The sequence below is a fragment of the Leptodactylus fuscus genome, chromosome 4 (genome assembly GCF_031893055.1).
Source record: "Leptodactylus fuscus isolate aLepFus1 chromosome 4, aLepFus1.hap2, whole genome shotgun sequence".
Lineage (NCBI taxonomy): Eukaryota > Metazoa > Chordata > Amphibia > Anura > Leptodactylidae > Leptodactylus > Leptodactylus fuscus.
The window spans coordinates 74,845,437-74,864,713 of record NC_134268.1 but is presented as its reverse complement, the minus strand read 5'-3'; the positions used below and the strand labels follow the sequence as shown (position 1 = coordinate 74,864,713).

Genomic DNA, 19,277 nt, shown 5'->3' with positions numbered 1-19,277 from the left:
TAAGAGGAGATTCTCATATTTGACACTCAGGTTGCATTTCGGCCTGTATGATTTCCAAAGATATCACCAGGAAACCCATGTGAACATGCGAATCGGGCCTTAGCGCCATAGGAAAGGGCAGGATCTCATATGACCCCAAATGTAAATCCCCAAACCCCCTATTTTTTCTTCATTACACATGAGTTAGTACAGAGTGAGATATGCCAATAGAGAAACAAGGGAAAGAGTGAAAAAATGCAGGATTTCACTAAAAGAAGACAAAGTGTGTTAATAAATATTAAAAAAAAACTTATCAATGACACAAATACGGACAGAAAACCTCAAGTTGTTCAGAAATGTAGATTTAACTTTTATCGAGTGCCTCAAAACATTAGGCCACATGGGACGTCCCACGGCTATAAAGCGCTGTGGGAAAAACTGTGGCATCATGGTTCTTCCTGCAGCGCTTTAGATAGAAAGTTTGCAGAATTTTCCTCCGGCAGACTTACTGTTACGAGGAAACTGCTGGCGTTTTCTTAGGTATCATTGACACACTACAATTTCCAAAACCGTGTCAGTTTTGGAAATCACGGAATGTCCGCAACAGTTTTTTCCACAAAGTGGGCACGGGATGGAATCCTATCCGCTTTGCTATTGCTGTAAAACGCCACCATTTTTCTTACGGCCTTTCCACCGCGGGCAAATTGTGGCGTTTCCATCACGTTCGTCCCCGGCCTAAATGTGTTTTCATTTTTTAGTTAGTTACTTTTTCTTTGTGGGGCTCAGTTTACACCACTAATTAGCCATGGCGTTACAGCAAGCACCAATACAAAGCATCTAGAGATAGAAGAAGGCAGAGGAATAGCGCTCCTCTGTGTCCTGCACTGTAGTCTAGGCGGTAATAATACAGCCAGGCAGGCGGCAATAACATAGCATAGCCCCGGGCACTGATACACATAAGGCCTGGCAGGGCCGGGGCTCCGGCTGCTGACACACGGGAAGAGGCGGTGGGTTGTGAGGTGTGTGCTGAGGAAGGGGCGGCGCGGAGTGTGCGCTCACAGGAAGAGGTGGCGCGCTGTGTCCGGATGAGCTGGGTGATGTGTGTGTGATCTGGGGAGCCGCCGGAGAGCCGGAAGGTAGCGCCAATACCCCGTCATCGAGCACACACTCCCCGGTACGGGCGCTGCACACACACCCGGGTGTCAGGCGGAGACTGTTCAGCTGCAGCTCCATGTAGCGGCGCAGCCTGAGGCACAAGATGGCGGGTGAGAGGCACGGCGCCGTGTGCGTGTCACAAAGTATCATGTGCTGTGTGAGTGTGGCACGTCTGGGCATGTGTGAGGGCAGTGGCGGGGCTCGGCTACTTTCTGCCTGTTGCATAGGCCATGTTTCTGGAGTGTGTGTGAGAGAGAGTGGGGGGGCTAAAAAAGTTGTTGTGTGGGCTGGGAGATCCCTGGGCATCATGGAGGGCACTTAGTTATTATTGGGCACTCTCCATCCATGCTGTGTATAGTCCTGTGACAAGGACGTGGGTCTCCTTAGGACTACACACTTACTAGGGCTATGGCACACATCACACTTCCTTCATCACATTCTCACTGCAACTCTCAAGTTACTTATGTCTGTCCTATCTCCGCCAGGGTCGCTGTGTAGCCACAGCCTTTATAGGGGTCCCATGAATAGTAGATTGGTGGGGGTCCAACTCCTAGTACCCCTGCAGATCAGCCAAGAATAGATCCGAAATGGTAAAGTTGTGGACAACCCCTTTAAGCTCTCAGATATGTATCCCTGCTGGACAAGTGTTGATGTGTAAAGATGGCCTGTGACCATGTCCAAATGCCATATGATAGTCATTGTTTTATTGATGCTCGGCCCTGAATGTTTTGTTGGGGGTTTCTTGTTTTAACCTGTTCACACTTTCCACAGATATTGCCCCTTGAAAGTTTATATGAAGTGTTGCTTATTCTCCAAGTGGGCGGTAACCATTTATTATTTTCAGGGTTGTCTCTGTGTGTTTTATGATAATATATGGTGACACACATTGAAGATTAAGCTAATTCAGCATATAACCTTCCAGGGGTCTTTATCTGTAGAAGGGGAAGAACAGTAAAGGGATCAGGGCTCAGTGTGGTACGTCTTATAAGTATTTTGTGCTTTGTGACTGGTCCTATTATTGGGGAGGGGGCGGGATAAGCTGTGTCCAGAAGTGCACAAGTGAGGCTTATCAATAGGAAATCTTAGGACCACCCTGATGACTCCAGTAACCACTCCTTGTGTCCCCCTAGATGTCAATGAGCAGACAGTTGGGTTGTGTGTTGGATAATACGCTGTTCCCACACACACGTTGTTGTCCAGTGATGCAGGTAGAGATGTATTGCTGCATAACTGATCAGTTACTTGATGTCATATTAGAAGGGCGATTTCTCTTTTGTCGTCTTTCATGGCAGACTTATTTGTTGACACAGAGTTTCTTAGGCCCGGTTCACATCTGCGCATGGATTAACGTTCGGGGAGTCTACTTGGGGACCCCCTGAATGGAAACCTAATTTGCTTAAAAAAGTAGTTACCTAAGGACCAGTTACCTAAATTACCATAGACTAAAATAGGGTCCGTGTGGTCTCCGCTTGGAGATGCGGAGAAAAAAGTGCTGCTTGCACTTGCATTTTTCATGTGGCGAGGGGAAGGGAATAGCCCGAACGCAGATGTGAACCGAGCCTTACAAACTCAAGTGCACAAGGATTGTCAGATTTAGGCAAGGTCTACTCCATCACAAGTGATACTGGTTGCCTATTAGGTATGTCATCAGAACAACGAGGGGCCCATTTATTGGACCTTTGACCCTGAGAATAAAGATGCTGCAGTATTCACCACTGTGTTCTGGTCAGTCTTTCTGTGCACTCTGGTTTTTAGGATTTGTGATCTAGTGTTATGCAGTCACTTTGAAGTGAACCTACCTCTTTAATACAGGGGGCAACCTTAAAATGAGTTTTCTGGACAAAAAAAGTTTTTTTGTTAAAAAGAAAAATGTTAGTGGTATTAATGGATTAATAAATGCACCCATATACCTTTAGCTGTGTTTTGAGTGATTTCTGGGCGTCTCTGGGAGCTCCTGGTATCTCCTGCATTTGTTCACATGGTTCAGCTTCCTGCTATGTAACTTCCTCATAAAACCTTTCACCTTACCCCCTCCTTCCTTCCTCACTCCCTCCCATACACACTCTCCCTGTTTCTGTAGCTGTCCCGCCCTTCCCTACCTACTCAGCCCGACCCATATTATGTACTTACCCTTCACGTTTCTTCCTGTGATATGGCTCCTCCTCCTGTACTGATTCTGCAGGGAGCGCCCTCTTCTCCATCGCTGCTACGATGTTCCACCTCTGCTTTGGATGTGAAGTAGAGGTGGATTATTGGCAGTAGTGTGCACAGTGTTTGGAGAAGAGACTGCACGTGCAGAATCAGCACAGGAAGAAGCATGGAGGGTAAGTATAATGGGGTGGGGAGTAGTAGTGATGATCCGTTTCCAGAAATGGATAGTCACCGGATAATCAGAAAATGTCCCTGCGTAGCTATACATTTTTGATTATGTTATTTAGAAAGGGGGAGGGTGTTTAGATTAGTGTAGGGATTTCCAGTGTTATGTTGGACACCCCCTTTAATATATGGGATTGATACAGTGTGCCTGTTGAGAGCTAACTCTCTTTGCCAGTAACAGTAAATTTAAGGAAGGGTCTCTTTTTAAAAAGAAAAGACTTTACAACTAGATGACCCCTTTAATAGTGCTGGTTTTAAGACTTGAGTTGCATTTTTGTAAATGTTGTCATCATCTCCCCTAGACTAGGTGCTGTGCAATGTCATACTTTAGACGTTATATACATATGCTAACCGTTTATTCAGAGGTTCATCTTTTCCCCGCACTCATCGGTCCACACCAGTAAGGTTTTTAATCATGAGTAATTCTGCATTTCTTTTTCTTTACCTTTTTTGATAATTTTCCAGTATCAGAGAACGACAGGATCATTGCACAGGAATGTATATTCAGACATTGCTCCTGAAAGTCATCAAGAGTGTATTACAGTAAATGTTTCTTTCTTGTAGATTTGTCTCTGCTGCAGGATGATGTTCAGGAAGAAATAGATGGATGTAAGTTTTATTTTCATACTTTTACACGTATATGATTTGACATGATACCGATACAGTGTACTGCTAAATGTCTTACTTTATGTTAGTCTACATTCACACAACTCAATTATACTTGCCATTTAACACTGTACAGATGCACAAGGTGATAGTCCTTATGGTATTGTCTTTTGGCTGGGTGTTTACTCTTTTACAGTTGTTTTTCCTCAGTAGTTTTGGGGAGAAAATCATAGGAGGGGGATACTGTGCCGTTTGCTCCATACATCCCTGTGAATTCACTTCTGTTGGCTGTATCTCTGGTGTCATGTGAAAGCTCAGATTCTCATCTTTCATATTCCACCATGATTGCAGTGCTAGCCCTCTTTGGCAAATGCTACATCTATAGATACTGCTTTAGGTACAGGCGTACAGAACAGTTTTTTCCTTGTAATACTCCATGCACACAGACATGTGCATTATCAGTGTGCTAGCCATGTCTTTCTAGGCTAGTTCATTGACCCGTTATATTATGATGACCCCATATATGCACTCGTTTATTATCATGGGGCTGTGAACTTGGAGCAAAACTCAGGACAGGTCCTGTACCTGCCCATTTTGCAGTCTCGGGTTCACTAAAGAATGGCTCCATGGAGGCTGGGGTGGCGCACAGATGTCATCCATGGATTGTGTATATGTATAGCCTTATGCTTAGAGCATTGCTAGTGGGAACATTGCAACCTCTTCTGTACTAAAAGGTTGTTGGAGAGGTAGGTTAATTGGGTTATCTGGGAATTTCTGAACTTGTGTGGAGGCGAGGGAAGGTGAAACATAAAAAAACAAACTCTCCTATCCCCAGTGCTCCAGTGCGCATTGTGCATTTGTTGGTGGAAGTTTTGTGCCGCACGTGACCACAAAGGCCAATCGGTGGCCACAGGAGAGGAACACATTCGAGTGACCCCCTCTAAGTATATTACAGAAAACACCAAACACCTCCCTACACACAAGCAAAAAAAAAAAAAAAAAGTCTCTTAAACTTCAAATTCACATAAGATTTCATGTCAAGATGTCTTGTTCACACTGTCTAATCTGGCTTACTGTTGTTTCTATAAAAATAAATATATATTCTCACCTACACATTTTGTATGGCAACACAACCTGCCATGAAGCCAAACTCTGATCTGATCACTAAGCGCTGCTTTGGCCAAACATGGATGTCATTATCTGAATTTTTGGGTTTCCCTTTCTCACATCAGCATCTATTGCACTGTACTGTGATAGCGGTGAGGAACGCCTCCCTCCCCTCCTGATAGTACTCGTCCATAGACCTCAGCGTCATTGCTGGGTTGTAAGCAATGCCCCCTCTCACAGTACAGCACTATGGACACTGATGTGAGGAAGGGCGTTCCTGAGACTGTCAGAAGCGCCCTTCTGACAGTGAAGAGCTAGGGTACCGGCACCTATACCTCTTCACAGGGGGCATAGAACAGGAAAGCTGAATTCAGCTCATTGTCTGGTTTCTAGCGGTGTATTAAACCGCATGTGCCCCAGATGGTGAAAGGTCCTCTTTAAAGGTTCTTTCGCAACAAGACAGCACAAAACTTGTAGCCTAACTTCTTTTTGATGTCTTGTTATCTTGCTAGCTTTTGTGGAGGAATCTTATCAGATTGTCTTCTGACTCATGACAGATTTTGCAGTAGATCTAGTTTGAAAAGTATACAGTGCTCTGATTTACCAGTGGTTTTATGTACATTTGTCATTCAGAATGCAAAATCTAGAATTATTCATTACTTCACATGATGGCCCTCAGCCAACCATGTGTATTTGGGTCAAGGGCTGTTAATGTGTATAAAATAAGAACCAATGCATTAACAAACTTGTGTGTTTTTGTTAAAATGTATTTTCTTGAACCTTTTAACTGATGGCCTATCCAAAGAATAATTTATCAATTACAGATCTGTATTCTTTATGGAGGATATCTGTGTGGATGGTTTCTTTCAGTCTTTCCAGCAGTTGGATAGGTTTGAACTTCTGACACGTTTCACCTGCTGTACCTCCAGCTCCGTCATGCCATACAGTCTCGGTTTCCTGGGACTAAATTTTGTGAGAATCCCTTTCTGCTCCCGTGCTAATTGTTGGAGCCCCGGTGGGTTGGGCCATTTCCGTTATATATATGGATCTTTTGTCCGCAAGCTCTAAGAGGTCTCCCATTCTGACTAGGTCTCACTGGGAGAGGGATGTGGGACGTTTAACAAATGAGGAGTGGGAGTTAGCGGTCGAGACTCCAAAGCTCGTATCTCCTAACCTGGGGGACCGGGTGTCCCAGATATATATTTTGCACCATGCTTATATGAGCACTGCTCGGGTCAGCAGGTTCCGGCCTGGTTTTCAGGACCTTTGCCCCAAGTGTGAGGCATCCCCAGGTATGTTTTATCATCTTCCTTGGTCTTGTCCGGTGGTACGGGGTTTCTGGGAGCAAGTCAGAAAGTTCTTGCACGACCTAATGGGGGTAACTGCCCCAGATGACCCCAAGCTATGCCTCCTCTATGTGGATCCAGAGCGTTTCTGTTCTACCGCAGAGAGAATGTTTCTTAATGAATCCCTCTATTGTGCTTGTAAGATTGTGGCCCACCATTGGATGTCCTCCCACCCTCCAGTGCTGTGTGAATGGATCAGATCTGTGAGTATCTCTTTGCCTCTTAAAAATGGGATATTTAAGCATAGGGATAATGAGACTAAATTCCACAGTGCCTGGGACAAATGGATAGCTTCCCCCATACCCTGTCTCAGCCTAGCCTGGACTATAATACTTTGTGTTTGTCGCATGGTCCTATTTGGATGGCTAGGAGGATATACGCATGTTGTTGGAGAGTTCCATTGATTGGTCCTGTGAGGAGAGGCAGAGCCGGTTGTTTATGGTTCATTGTGTATCCCTTTTTTTTGGTATAATTCGTCTTCTTTTTCATATTGAATTCTTATATGTTCTTTATTTAGTATATGGTTATTATCTGGGCTGGTTTTGTCCATTGCTTGTTACTTTATTTTGTTTGTTTTCTCTCCGTGTAGTCAGTTGGACTTGAGCCCAGACCCATTCTTTACGGACAGTTGACACCAGTTTCTCCTGCGGTCTGGCTTTTGTATTAGTTTCTAATCTGTGTTGTATTGGGCGGACCTTATCTATTTGGGGCCCTGCGAGGCCATCTATTTTTTGATGTCTTATGACCTTTTCATTTGGCTGAGGATCCAGCTGGGAGTCTCCATTTAGGTCCTCGGTCTTCTGAACACAACATGGCACAGTTTTTATGTTGTGTTCAATTGGAGTGTGAGCATTCGGCCACTGACGGGCTGACTCACTTGTGCTTAGGCAGGAGGTAAACAAAGACCGGGGACCTACATGGGGATTCCCTGCTGGATGTCTGGCCGAATGGACAGGTGAGTATATATTGTTTACCATTTCAAGCCTCTTTCAGAGTAAACCCCACACACACACAAAACTGGAACCCCCCTTTTAAAGTAGTGTTGTCATTAAAAGTGAGCCTTTGCATTGGCAGTGAAGCAAGGGGCAAATTTAAAGTTATAACGTTTATTAAGGGGGTTATCAACATGGCTGTTTTTGTAGAAAGCTCTCTGCTTCCTCTACTCAGGACGTGACATCATGTCCACTGGCCATATAACCATGCTGCATCTGTTCCTTTTATTTGAATAGGATTGAGCTGCAGCATGGTCATATGACCAGTGGACGTGATGTCACTTCCTGAGAAGAGGAATTGAAGCTCTTTTTTGAAGAAAAAAAAAAAAAAAAAAAGCAGCCATGTTTTCTAATCATGGAATAACCCTTTTAATGGCTAAGGGGGTTACCTTGAATTTTTTGGGAAAACATACAAATTAGTTCTCCTCGATGAAAAGGAAAACGGCCTTCAGCTCAGCTGTCTGAGGATTCATGTCTTTTCCTTTTGAATGAGATTTTTCTGGTTAGGCCTATATAGTTCTGTTGTGAGACCTCTTTTTACAGTCAAAGAGTAACTTATAGTGTTGCTACCTTCCTTCTGGTGGCGCTAGAGCACAGTTTTCCTTGGTTTGTTAATGAGACCTAATTTGCATGCATTTTCCCAAGGTTCCCTTTAAATGTAACAGATGAACTAATAGTCATGAAAATTCAGCCTATCTATTTACTTGGAGCAGTTCTTTGTGGAGACAGAACTGGACATGGATTATGTGAACTTGTAACTCAGCAGTTGGCTCCGCTCATAAGTGATGTGTGTGAATGAAGCTCCAAGCGCTCTATGGTTTGACCTACTGGCATCAACCTGGTCTTCTAGGAAAGTCAGAAGTAGACAACACGAGTACACATCATTTTCTCAGTGACCAGATCTATTTGCAGTAATGATCTGACTTATGTTGACCTTGTGGAGGGCGCTATAACCTGTGACAAATAAGCTTAGACTTAGCAGCATTTTGTATTATTTGGTGTAAGAACCTGTGTAAATGCTGTCTGTAGTCAGAATGAGCTAGTACGTCTTTTCTTTTTTCTCTCCTTGCCCTCGCATACTGAACATGTACAAAAGAAAAGCTGGAGAAAGCTATGTAGTTGCTCTTTCAGAAAAGTTTACACAATTTATTCTAAACACTGTATTGATTAATAAAAACCCAAAAGTTCAATACCAGTCATTGGGTTTCTCACATCTGATCTTAAAGGCTGTCTATCACTGTCCCCAGGTACTTTATACTGCTCCCATAGTGCTGTAGATGCTGTCAGCAGAATAAAAAAAAAAAAGTTACCTTTCTTAAGTTTCAGAGCCCCAGGGATCTGTAGAAAATGCCCTTTTATTCTTTACTCAAAACTGAAATGAATAAGATCTTGGAGCACGGGGGAGGGGGGGTTCTTCTATTACTGAGCACTGCTGCATTATCACTAAACATGCCCATCCTGCATTCAGCTCATCCCCCTGGGCAGTGTGAGGATCAAATGACACTGATGGGCATTAATTTTTAAAGATCTCTGACAACCCCTTTAATGATGGTCAGGACAATTCATGTTTTATAACCCTAGTTTCTAATCTGCATTGAACTGCCTCGAAACTAAACTTCCTAATTATATATTTTTTTTTATAATCATTGGCAAGTCACACAAAACCCTTGTAATACCCAGAGCTTTCAGATACCATCTTTAACAAAGAATTGTTGACGTACTGATCTGCACAGAAGTTCTTTGTACATGGGTACAATAATTTTCAGTGATTATAAATCAGCGTTTACAATAGATGGACCCCCACCAATGCCCCGTTCATTACACCCATTATCTATTTTTAGATAGATGATAGCACTAAAAGCACATTTTTCTTCCATATGGCCTGATGGTTTGTTTTACAAAAATTGGTATTTATTTAAAGAAGTATTCCTATCTAGTATTTATTCCGTATCTACAAAATATGCTACAAAAGTTTGTGTGACCTAGAGGGTGGGATCTGCACCTGTCCCACATGGAGCCCTCTGACCTCTGTCCCACATGGAATGGTGCCTTCCAGCTGTCACATCAGACAGAAAATAAATGGGGAGTTGTAGATTGCTTATCAGGTTGAAGTCGGGAACCTAGATGCAGGCTGCAGAGATGAGACATACATCTATTAGGCATTTATGGATTTACCATATACCAAATATGAGAGTTGGGAATATCGTTATAAAATTTTAACAATCCTCGCCATTTTACTAAGTATTGCCAATACAAAAAGAATTTGCATGTTGGTACCTTTTGCATGATATGAGGGTTGTCTAGTCCCATCGATTGGTCAGAGCAGTCCTCAGAAGTTTTCAAAATGTGTTGCTTTTCAGGTCATGGAGCCAAACATGGTCTTGATCTTTATGGAGAACAGACCACAGCAGTTTATCTGTACACAAGTGCAACACCAGTGTTTTGGTAGTTGAATGTATCTTGATTTTCAAGTCATGTTTCTGATGTTTCTGATAGTTGGTGTGGATGACTACAGCTCAGAGTCTGATGTCATTATTATACCTTCAGCCTTGGACTTTGTCTCACAAGATGAAATGTTGACACCAATTGGAAGACTGGACAAGTACGCTGCAAGTGAAAACATATTCAACAGGTGTGTACATAGACCTGCTGCTTTCCCCTTCATTTTGTAACATGCAGAAACCATCTTGGTCACCACAGGCATCTGATTTGCCCAGTTGACGTCTAACAGAATCCATTGTTTTGTATGTCTTGGCACAATAAAATAATAGCTAAATCTGTTACAAATTTGTTTTTCATTTACATGTAAGCCGTTCTTCAGGCTGGTTCAATAGTGTTTTCTTTTATGCTGTGTGTAAACACAGCCCAATATTGGCTATAACTACGCACAAGGTAAATGGCACTATGTGTTCTTGGTATCAACTGGGCAAGAAGTTTCATGTCTTTTAAGAATTTATTACTAATCTAAAACCATTTGGCTTTTACTCTCTAACCCACATTCTCACAGATTATGCGATACACCATATCCTCAATAGTAATAGTTGTTAGTTCACAGTGCGTTTACATATTCTGCTTTTCACCTTCTTCAATAAGTTACATACCATATATACTTGAGTATAAGCCGAGGTCCCTAATTTTACCACAAAAAACTGGTAAAAATTATTGACGTGAGTATAAGCCTAAGGGGGAAATGCAGCAGCTACTGGAAAATTTCAAAAATTAAAATGGTCAGAGTTTTTGGGTGTAGTAGGTGCTGGGTAAGAGGAGGGGGTGTTTTGGTTGTCTGTCTTCCCCTTCCCTGAGCTTGAGGACTGTTTTTTTTTTTTTGTTTTTTTTTTTCCCCACTTGGAATTCAGCCAGGCTGAATATAGGGGATCTGCAGTGCTCCTATTAACCGTTTCCCGACAGAACAGGAGCACTGCAGATACCCTATATTCAGTAGACCGGGCACTGTCAGACACAGGGATACCTAATGTGTTTGTGTTTCACAGTCATTTTCTACTTTTGTGTCTATTATAGGGAAAGGAGTGATTTAGAACTTTTAGAAAAAAAATTTAAAGCTTCTTCCCCCCGCCCCACCCCCAGCAGTATGACTTTTTGTTCTTCTAGCATAGGTTGCTGTGCAAATGGATTGTGTCTCTCTCTTGTACTTCAGATACTATTGAGCTCTACTATGTGACTTCAAACTTATGAAAGTAACCTCCTGTTTTTTTGCCTATTAAAATATCCCCTGCTCCTCCTCCTGCCTCTCACCTAATCTTCCCCTATGGCTTCCTCTTTCAAATACTGCACAAGACTCCCTAAACCACCCCCCACAGTCAGATCATAGTGCCCCCATTACCTTCCCTGGTGTTTTCCATAGCAGTTGGTTCATCTTCCGGGACCTTTATTGTCTTCATCCTCTCAGCCTAAGAACCCGGAAGGTCCGTTTTAGTATTGGCTCTACATGGGAACACATACTAGACATACATGGATGTCAGCATAAGCAATACCATTTTATTTATTTATATATATATTTTTTTTTATATTTACTTCAATGACTAGCTTACACAAAATTGCTGAAAAGTGTTTTTATAGCAGAAATTGAAATGTTTCCTTCCACATTAGGAATCTTGTTATATGCAATTAAAGACCAAAGACACTGGGAGATGTTAGAAGCTTATATAGTTGAAAAGGAAAATGTGCGTTTCCAGCCAGCTGATTCCCCCTCTTGTGCCAAGAATACAGGCATCCTATTCCCTTTCTGTCTGTATGATCCTCATTGTGGGTGTGCACTGAATTTGAATGGGAAGCTTCAGGCCTGTTAGTGGGAAGAATTGTAGTGATTCACAACATTCACTATTCATAACTTCATAGTTTTACAAATGATTTGATCTTTTTGTGTATTAAAATCTGACATTATTTTTTACTTTACCTTTCAATATATATATATATATATATATATATATATATATATATATATATATATATAAATTTTTAATTTTCCTTGTTTGTGATCCAGACAAATGGTTGCACGAAGTTTACTGGACACCTTAAAAGAAGTCAGCGATGACGAAAAGGATTGCATTGCCGTTCTAGAAAGGGTTACAAAACTTTCAGAAGACTCTGGTATGTGCCAATTTATAACGGGAACTAACATATTTAGATTCTGCAAAATATGTGTTGCTTGCATTGTGCATTTCACTTTCTGCCTTTCTATCTCTGCCCACTTACGTAACGCGACCAATAATGCTGAACATTAACTGTCTTATTTCTATGCAGAGCCCACAGTACGTGCTGAACTCATGGAACAAGTGCCTCACCTTGCAATGTTCTGCCAAGAAAACAGGCCATCAATTCCCCATGCTTTCTCCAAATATCTTTTGCCCATTGTAGTGAGGTATCTTGCTGACCAGAATAACCAGGTTGGTTTTCTTCATTACTACATATCTTTAGTTTTTGTGACACAGATACGTACTTTATATTTGAATGGTATTCTTTATTATCTCTCATGTAGTAGGCATGTCTTTTTTTAAAAGGGTAAATGTTAGCTTTAGTTTCAGGATTGATATACCTTTCAATCTGTCCTGACAGCCAGGTTTTCTTCATAGATGTAGTCAGACGCTGTTACTTTTAGCTGGGGGGAGGAAACTTTTTATTGTAGTTTAATTTGGGAGAGTCAGTCGTGGACCTCAGCAAAGCTGCAGGTAAATACATACTTTTTTTTTTTTTTAAATTTCAGTATAATTAAAACGCATTTACGGTATATACAGTGTCCTTTGGTTGCAGATCCAACTCTACTACAGAGCTACAATTGCTAAAATTTGTCTCTGCCTGTACAAAGTGGTATAATCTGTTTTTGGGTGTATAGACTAACAAGTGGAAATACAAGAATTATTTATGCAATTTATCTGTTTCAGGTCAGGAAGACAAGTCAAGCAGCATTGCTGGTGTTACTTGAACAGGAACTGATAGAAAGATCCGATGTGGAGAGTAAAGTGTGTCCAGTACTCATTGATCTCACTGCCCCAGACAGCAATGATGACGTCAAGACTGAGGCCGTAGCGGTGAGTTTTAGGAAGCCAGTGACTATGTGCTGCTTATGTCTTTATCACTCAATGTATAACACAGGATTTTCAAACAATATTCCAACAAATCGGGACCAAGTGTATGTACTGTAGAGGTCCCAACATTGTGATAAGTTTATGAGCTATTTATAAATGTCATGATCAGAAAAAACTATTGTTTTGTATTTTGTGAAAATATTCAGCTATACATTAGCAAATAAACTTGACTTGTAAATGTTTTACTTTTATTCTCTCGTAAAAGGGAACTGTCTTGTTCCTTTCACTATTTAGGTTTCGTTTTTAGACTCTCAATTTGCAAGATACAAGTCTTTTCACATATGGGTTGTGGTTGTTGTCATTGCCAATGGGCTATGACTTGTGATGAGGTATCATTGTTGGATAACCTCCAACACAGATGTGATCAGAGCCTATAGGTATGCTGAATGAAAGATTTGTCTCAACAAATCTGCTCCATTCATCTGAGAGGTTTTTGTTTTATCTTTTGCTTTCCCCATTCAGATGTATGAGACATACTTTTTAGGGATGTTTCTAATTCTTTATTATGTTTCATTTCCTTCATAGATAATGTGCAAGATGGCGTCAATGGTGGGTAAAGATATAACGGAGAGACTGATCCTTCCCCGGTTTTGTGAAATGTGTTGTGACTGCAGAATGTTTCATGTTCGTAAGGTATATGCTTGTTTTTTGTTTGTTTTTTTACTATTATTTTTTTCAATTTTAAGTATGTATTCTCTGTATAGTATGTGATTTGCACAGATGCTAGCTTTTCAAAAAACTTTGCATAAATCAGTAGTACATATAAGAAACCTCTACAGTCTCTCTTTCCTTCAATTTCACCAACACCCCCAACTAACATTCACTGTAATATCTGCTCAAACCATCTTGTTAAGCAAGATCGATCTTAATCTTGCAGGGGTGACAGATTACCGCACATAATGCATAATAAAAGTGTGTTCAGGGGGTGAGATAAGAGAAGAGACACAAGCACAGACAGCGCCTTCTCAAGATGGATGGGAAGTTTCTGTCTTTCATTATTAGTCCTGACCCTACTGCTTCTGAGTAACACATTAGTGAATGAGCTTGTCTTCACTTGACAGCCTAGGGAGAACTGAAAATTAGGGGGAACCTGCAGTGGGAAACTTCTAAATGCATAATGTATGTCATATAATAACCATAAATGTGCGTATGGCCACATACTGTACACCTTCCAGGCGTGTGGCCACATACTGTACACCTTCCAGCAAACTTTAGATACACTGTAAGCATTTGTTCAGGTCAGCACAGCTTCCTAGCAATATCTCACCAAACCTGTGACTTTATTTAATATATGAATATAGTAAATATGTTTAGAAACAGTAATGCATCATACAGGATGTCTGCCAGTACTAGATTTTGCAGCCTGGAATTCTGGTTGTAAAGTTTGGGCATTTCCATTGGTATTGGGCCCTGAGGTCTGACTGCAATATCTTGACACAGGCAGAGTGTGCTAAAGAAATATATTGAAGCGTGCTACATGTTCAATCAAAAATGAAATTTGGCATACTTGATGTTCTTAAAACCTTATAACAAAAAGTTGTTAAATTATTCATTTTTATTTTTATTTTTAAGGTTTGTGCAGCCAATTTTGGTGACATCTGTAGTGTCGTTGGTCAGGAAGCCACAGAGAAAATGTTGGTGAGTGTGACAGAAATGGTCAGAGTTGTAAGATTGTAAACCTAGATTCAGACCTATTCTTGTAGATAACACTAGTTACTGGCATAAAAGTGGCTCATCTTGTTTGGACTAAAGAATTTTGACTTGCGAGACATATGGGCGTGGTTTCTCCGGAAAATGGGTTGGAGCCCTTAGTCCCGTGTAAGCATTGTGTTGTAAACTTCTCGCTTAAATTAAGCCAACTAAAAGTTGTCATAAACTTAGATTCGACAGTCTAAAGAATTTTGAGGCTGCCTAAGTTTACACTGTCTAATGATTAGTAAATCTGGGCCATAGACTTTGTCTGTTCTGCACATCTTAATACTTTTTTCTCATTATTCTAGTTGCCTCGGTTTTTCCAGCTGTGTTCGGACAATGTGTGGGGTGTGCGGAAAGCCTGTGCAGAGTGTTTCATGGCTGTGTCATGTGCAACATCACAAGAGCTTCGTCGGACTAGGCTCTCTGCACTTTTCATTAACTTAATAAGTGATCCATCTAGATGGGTAAGTTTAATGGTTTACATGAAATTTAAACAACCAGAACTTTACTTTTTTGGCTATAAAATTGAAAAAGGTCAAACGCTGCAGTCACTTAGGCTGTAATGACATCCGCATTGGAGGCTCTGTCACAAAATTCTGTTTTTGAGTAGAAAAATGGACACCACAAAATACCCTGTTATATTTTACTGGCGTCCATCGGTCACTGCAACAATTATGCAACAGATTTGGCAGCGACAGGAACCAGAGACCAGATGCAAACAAAACTGAGCTCTTAAAATTATGACTCTTTGTAAAGAAATCATTTTTAAAAAGAAAACTTATACACGGATAAATTTTCCCACATTGCAGAAGTTCTGTATTTTTGGCAGCTTCAGAAATAAAGCATAAAAAAAAAAAATATCATCTTTTCAGTATCTACGGTGGAGATCAGGCGCTAATGTCCGCAATCCGAGTTCACTTGCATCGGATTGCATGGCAGGACCCCTCTCCACCCCACCAAAGTTAAAAAAAAAAAAAAGGCCCCTGTGGCCAGTCCCCACCAGCCCTGTACCTTTTAATGTTTATGAATATAGATGAGCGAATACTATTCGAAACTCCCGTTTCGATTAGCACGCAGCCATTCATTCCTATGTGTGCGTGCTATTGGAAACGGCCGTTTCGAATAGTACTCACTCATCTCTATTTATGAAGGCTCCCAGGTTTGTCATAGCAATAGTAACATCGTGAATTTATAAGATCGTGAACTGAAAAGTTAATCTGACCTTGCAAAAATCTGTACACGAAGATATAAAAAAAAATTCTGGCTGTCAGAATATGGTGACTTTTTAGGGGGAAAACAGTTTTATATTTTTTAGGGATTAAAATGTAAATTTGGTACCCCGGAATCATACTAAAACACAGAATGCAAGTGACAGGTCAATTTGGCTGCAGAGTGATTGCCATAAAAACCGAGCCTATCAGAAAATTGCACAAATGCACTTTTTTCTTCAAATCCACCCCATTCTGATTTTTTTTTTTCTCCATCTTCCCAGTACATTATAGAAAATAGTAAATGGTACCAATATGAAGAACATTTCGTCAAATATTAAGCCCTCATATGACTCTGTGAGTGGAAAAATAATGGGATTTGGAAGGTGTACAGTCAAAAACAAAAGTTAAAGTTCTTTTTACTGCGGAATTGCAAGTGTTTGCCTTTTATATTTAATAGGGAAAATAACAGTGCAATATCTCAATAAAAAACACTGCAGGAAATAATACAATGCATTCACACAGCATATTTTTAACAGTTTTTTGCTAGGTGAGGCCATAGCCTGAAAAGGATTATCAATTCTTTATTTATCTTATTAGTGTGTTCATAAGTTAAAAAAGTGTGTTTTGATAGTTATACTTGGGTTCTTTGAAGTATTAGAAATTTATAAACTATGGGCTCAAAACTGAAAAATAAAAACTGCAACATCTACTTTACCAGATAGTCTTTGGTACCCTTTCTTCAGTCTGTGGTCTTCCTCAGCACTTGTTTTGTCCCTACATGTGCACTGTGACAACACATTTGCTGGTTGGAGTTGTAATGGTCTATTCATAATGGTTTTATGGCTATTGACAAAATTTAGTTATTTAAATCCAAGAAAGTAAGAATATAAGGAGTATATAAATCAGTCTGCTTTATTTCATCATAGGTACGCCAAGCTGCCTTTCAATCTCTTGGGCCTTTTATATCTACTTTTGCAAATCCATCAAGTTCTGGCCAGTACTTTAAGGAAGAAGAATGTAAAACTGCAGAGGATGTAAAACTAAATGAAGCCACAGAGAGGTTTGTTCTGTTCTTTCTGTGCACCACTGATTCCAGCTCAGTTGGACTTCTTTTTCTGTGTGTACACACACACACACACACACACACACACACACACACACATATATATATATATATATATATATATTCAGTGCCTACAAGTAGTATTCAACCCCCTGCCGATTTAGCAGGTTTGATAAGATGCAAATAAGTTAGAGCCTTCAAACTTCAAACAAGAGCAGGATTTATTAACAGATGCATAAATCTTACAAACCAAAAAGTTATGTTGCTCAGTTTAATTTTAATAAACTTTAAACATAAAAGTGTGGGTCAATTATTATTCAACCCCTAGGTTTAATATTTTGTGGAATAACCCTTGTTTGCAATTACAGCTAATAATCATTTTTTATAAGACCTGATCAGGCCGGCACAGGTCTCTGGAGTTATCTTGGCCCACTCCTCCATGCAGATCTTCTCCAAGTTATCTAGGTTCTTTGGGTGTCTCATGTGGACTTTAATCTTGAGCTCCTTCCACAAGTTTTCAATTGGGTTAAGGTCAGGAGACTGACTAGGCCACTGCAACACCTTGATTTTTTCGCTCTTGAACCAGGCCTTGGTTTTCTTGGCTGTGTGCTTTGGGTCGTTGTCTTGTTGGAAGATGAAATGACGACCCATCTTAAGATCCTTGATGGAGGAGCGGAGGTTCTTGGCCAAAATCTCCAGGTAGGCCGTGCTATCCATCTTCCCATGGATGCGGACCAGATGGCCAGGCCCCTTGGCTGAGAAGCAGCCCCACAGCATGATGCTACCACCACCATGCTTGACTGTAGGGATGGTATTCTTGGGGTCGTATGCAGTGCCATCCAGTCTCCAAACGTCACGTGTGTGGTTGGCACCAAAGATCTCGATCTTGGTCTCATCAGACCAGAGAACCTTGAACCAGTCTGTCTCAGAGTCCTCCAAGTGATCATGAGCAAACTGTAGACGAGCCTTGACATGACGCTTTGAATGTAAAGGTACCTTACGGGCTCGTCTGGAACGGAGACCATTGCGGTGGAGTACGTTACTTATGGTATTGACTGAAACCAATGTCCCCACTGCCATGAGATCTTCCCGGAGCTCCTTCCTTGTCCTTGGGTTAGCCTTGATTCTTCGGACAAGCCTGGCCTCGACACGGGAGGAAACTTTCAAAAGCTGTCCAGGCCGTGGAAGGCTAACAGTAGTTCCATAAGCCTTCCACTTCCGGATGATGCTCCCAACAGTGGAGACAGGTAGGCCCAACTCCTTGGAAAGGGTTTTGTACCCCTTGCCAGCCTTGTGACCCTCCACGATCTTGTCTCTGATGGCCTTGGAATGCTCCTTTGTCTTTCCCATGTTGACCATGTATGAAGGCTGTTCACAAGTTTGGGGAGGGTCTTAAATAGTCAGAAAAGGCTGGAAAAAGAGATAATTAATCCAAACATGTGAAGCTCATTGTTCTTTGTGCCTGAACTACTTCTTAATACTTTAGGGGAACCAAACAGAATTCTGGTGGTTTGAGGGGTTGAATAATAAATGACCCTCTGAATAAACTTTTCACAATTGAAAAAAAAATTAAACAAAGAAATAACATTCTTTTTTGCTGCAGTGCATTTCACACTTCCAGGCTGATCTACAGTCCAAATGTCACAATGCCAAGTTAATTCCGAATGTGTAAACCTGCTAAATCTGCAGGGGGTTGAATACTACTTGTAGGCACTGTGTGTGTGTGTGTGTGTGTGTGTGTGTGTGTGTGTGTGTGTGTATATATATATATATATATATATATACATACATACATACACACACTCACACACACTCACACACATATATACATACGCACGCACACACGCATATACACACACAGCCACCATTCTCAGACATCTAGTGCAGTTATTGTAGGTTTGCTGCCTGATATGTTGCTCTGTCATGTGCAGGTAGGAGCAGGAAAGGGGGTGTGATTCAGAGCTCCAACCAAGGGTGGACATTATCAGACTTAACATCACACCCCTTGCCTGCTGCTGCCTGACACTGCTCACCTGACAGTACAGAGCCTACATGGCATATGAGAATCGCAGCCAACAGCACTTATTGCTCAGGAACAATGGAGGCCAGAGAAACTATTTCAGCTGTTTTGCGCCTACTAAATA

At 41.2% G+C, this 19,277-nt stretch overlaps 1 protein-coding gene across 4 annotated transcripts in view; it reads left to right on the top strand.

Annotated features, from left to right (window-relative positions):
* Nucleotides 1-1,041: 1,041 nt before the first annotated feature.
* The window catches only part of PPP4R1 (protein phosphatase 4 regulatory subunit 1), a 32,006-nt gene continuing 13,770 nt past the window's right edge, over nt 1,042-19,277 (top strand). The window contains exons 1-10 of one of the 4 annotated variants that reach the window (XM_075270686.1): nt 1,042-1,153; nt 4,075-4,119; nt 10,109-10,193; nt 12,063-12,169; nt 12,323-12,465; nt 12,961-13,107; nt 13,690-13,797; nt 14,737-14,802; nt 15,165-15,323; nt 16,997-17,130. In XM_075270686.1, coding sequence (XP_075126787.1) covers nt 10,135-10,193; nt 12,063-12,169; nt 12,323-12,465; nt 12,961-13,107; nt 13,690-13,797; nt 14,737-14,802; nt 15,165-15,323; nt 16,997-17,130 — 923 coding nt within the window. In that variant the 5' untranslated portion in view covers nt 1,042-1,153; nt 4,075-4,119; nt 10,109-10,134. Of the gene's footprint in view, nt 1,245-4,074; nt 4,120-10,057; nt 10,194-12,062; nt 12,170-12,322; nt 12,466-12,960; nt 13,108-13,689; nt 13,798-14,736; nt 14,803-15,164; nt 15,324-16,996; nt 17,131-19,277 lie in introns of all 4 variants that reach the window. The other 3 variants (XM_075270685.1, XM_075270684.1, XM_075270683.1) reach the window with 3 other exon arrangements.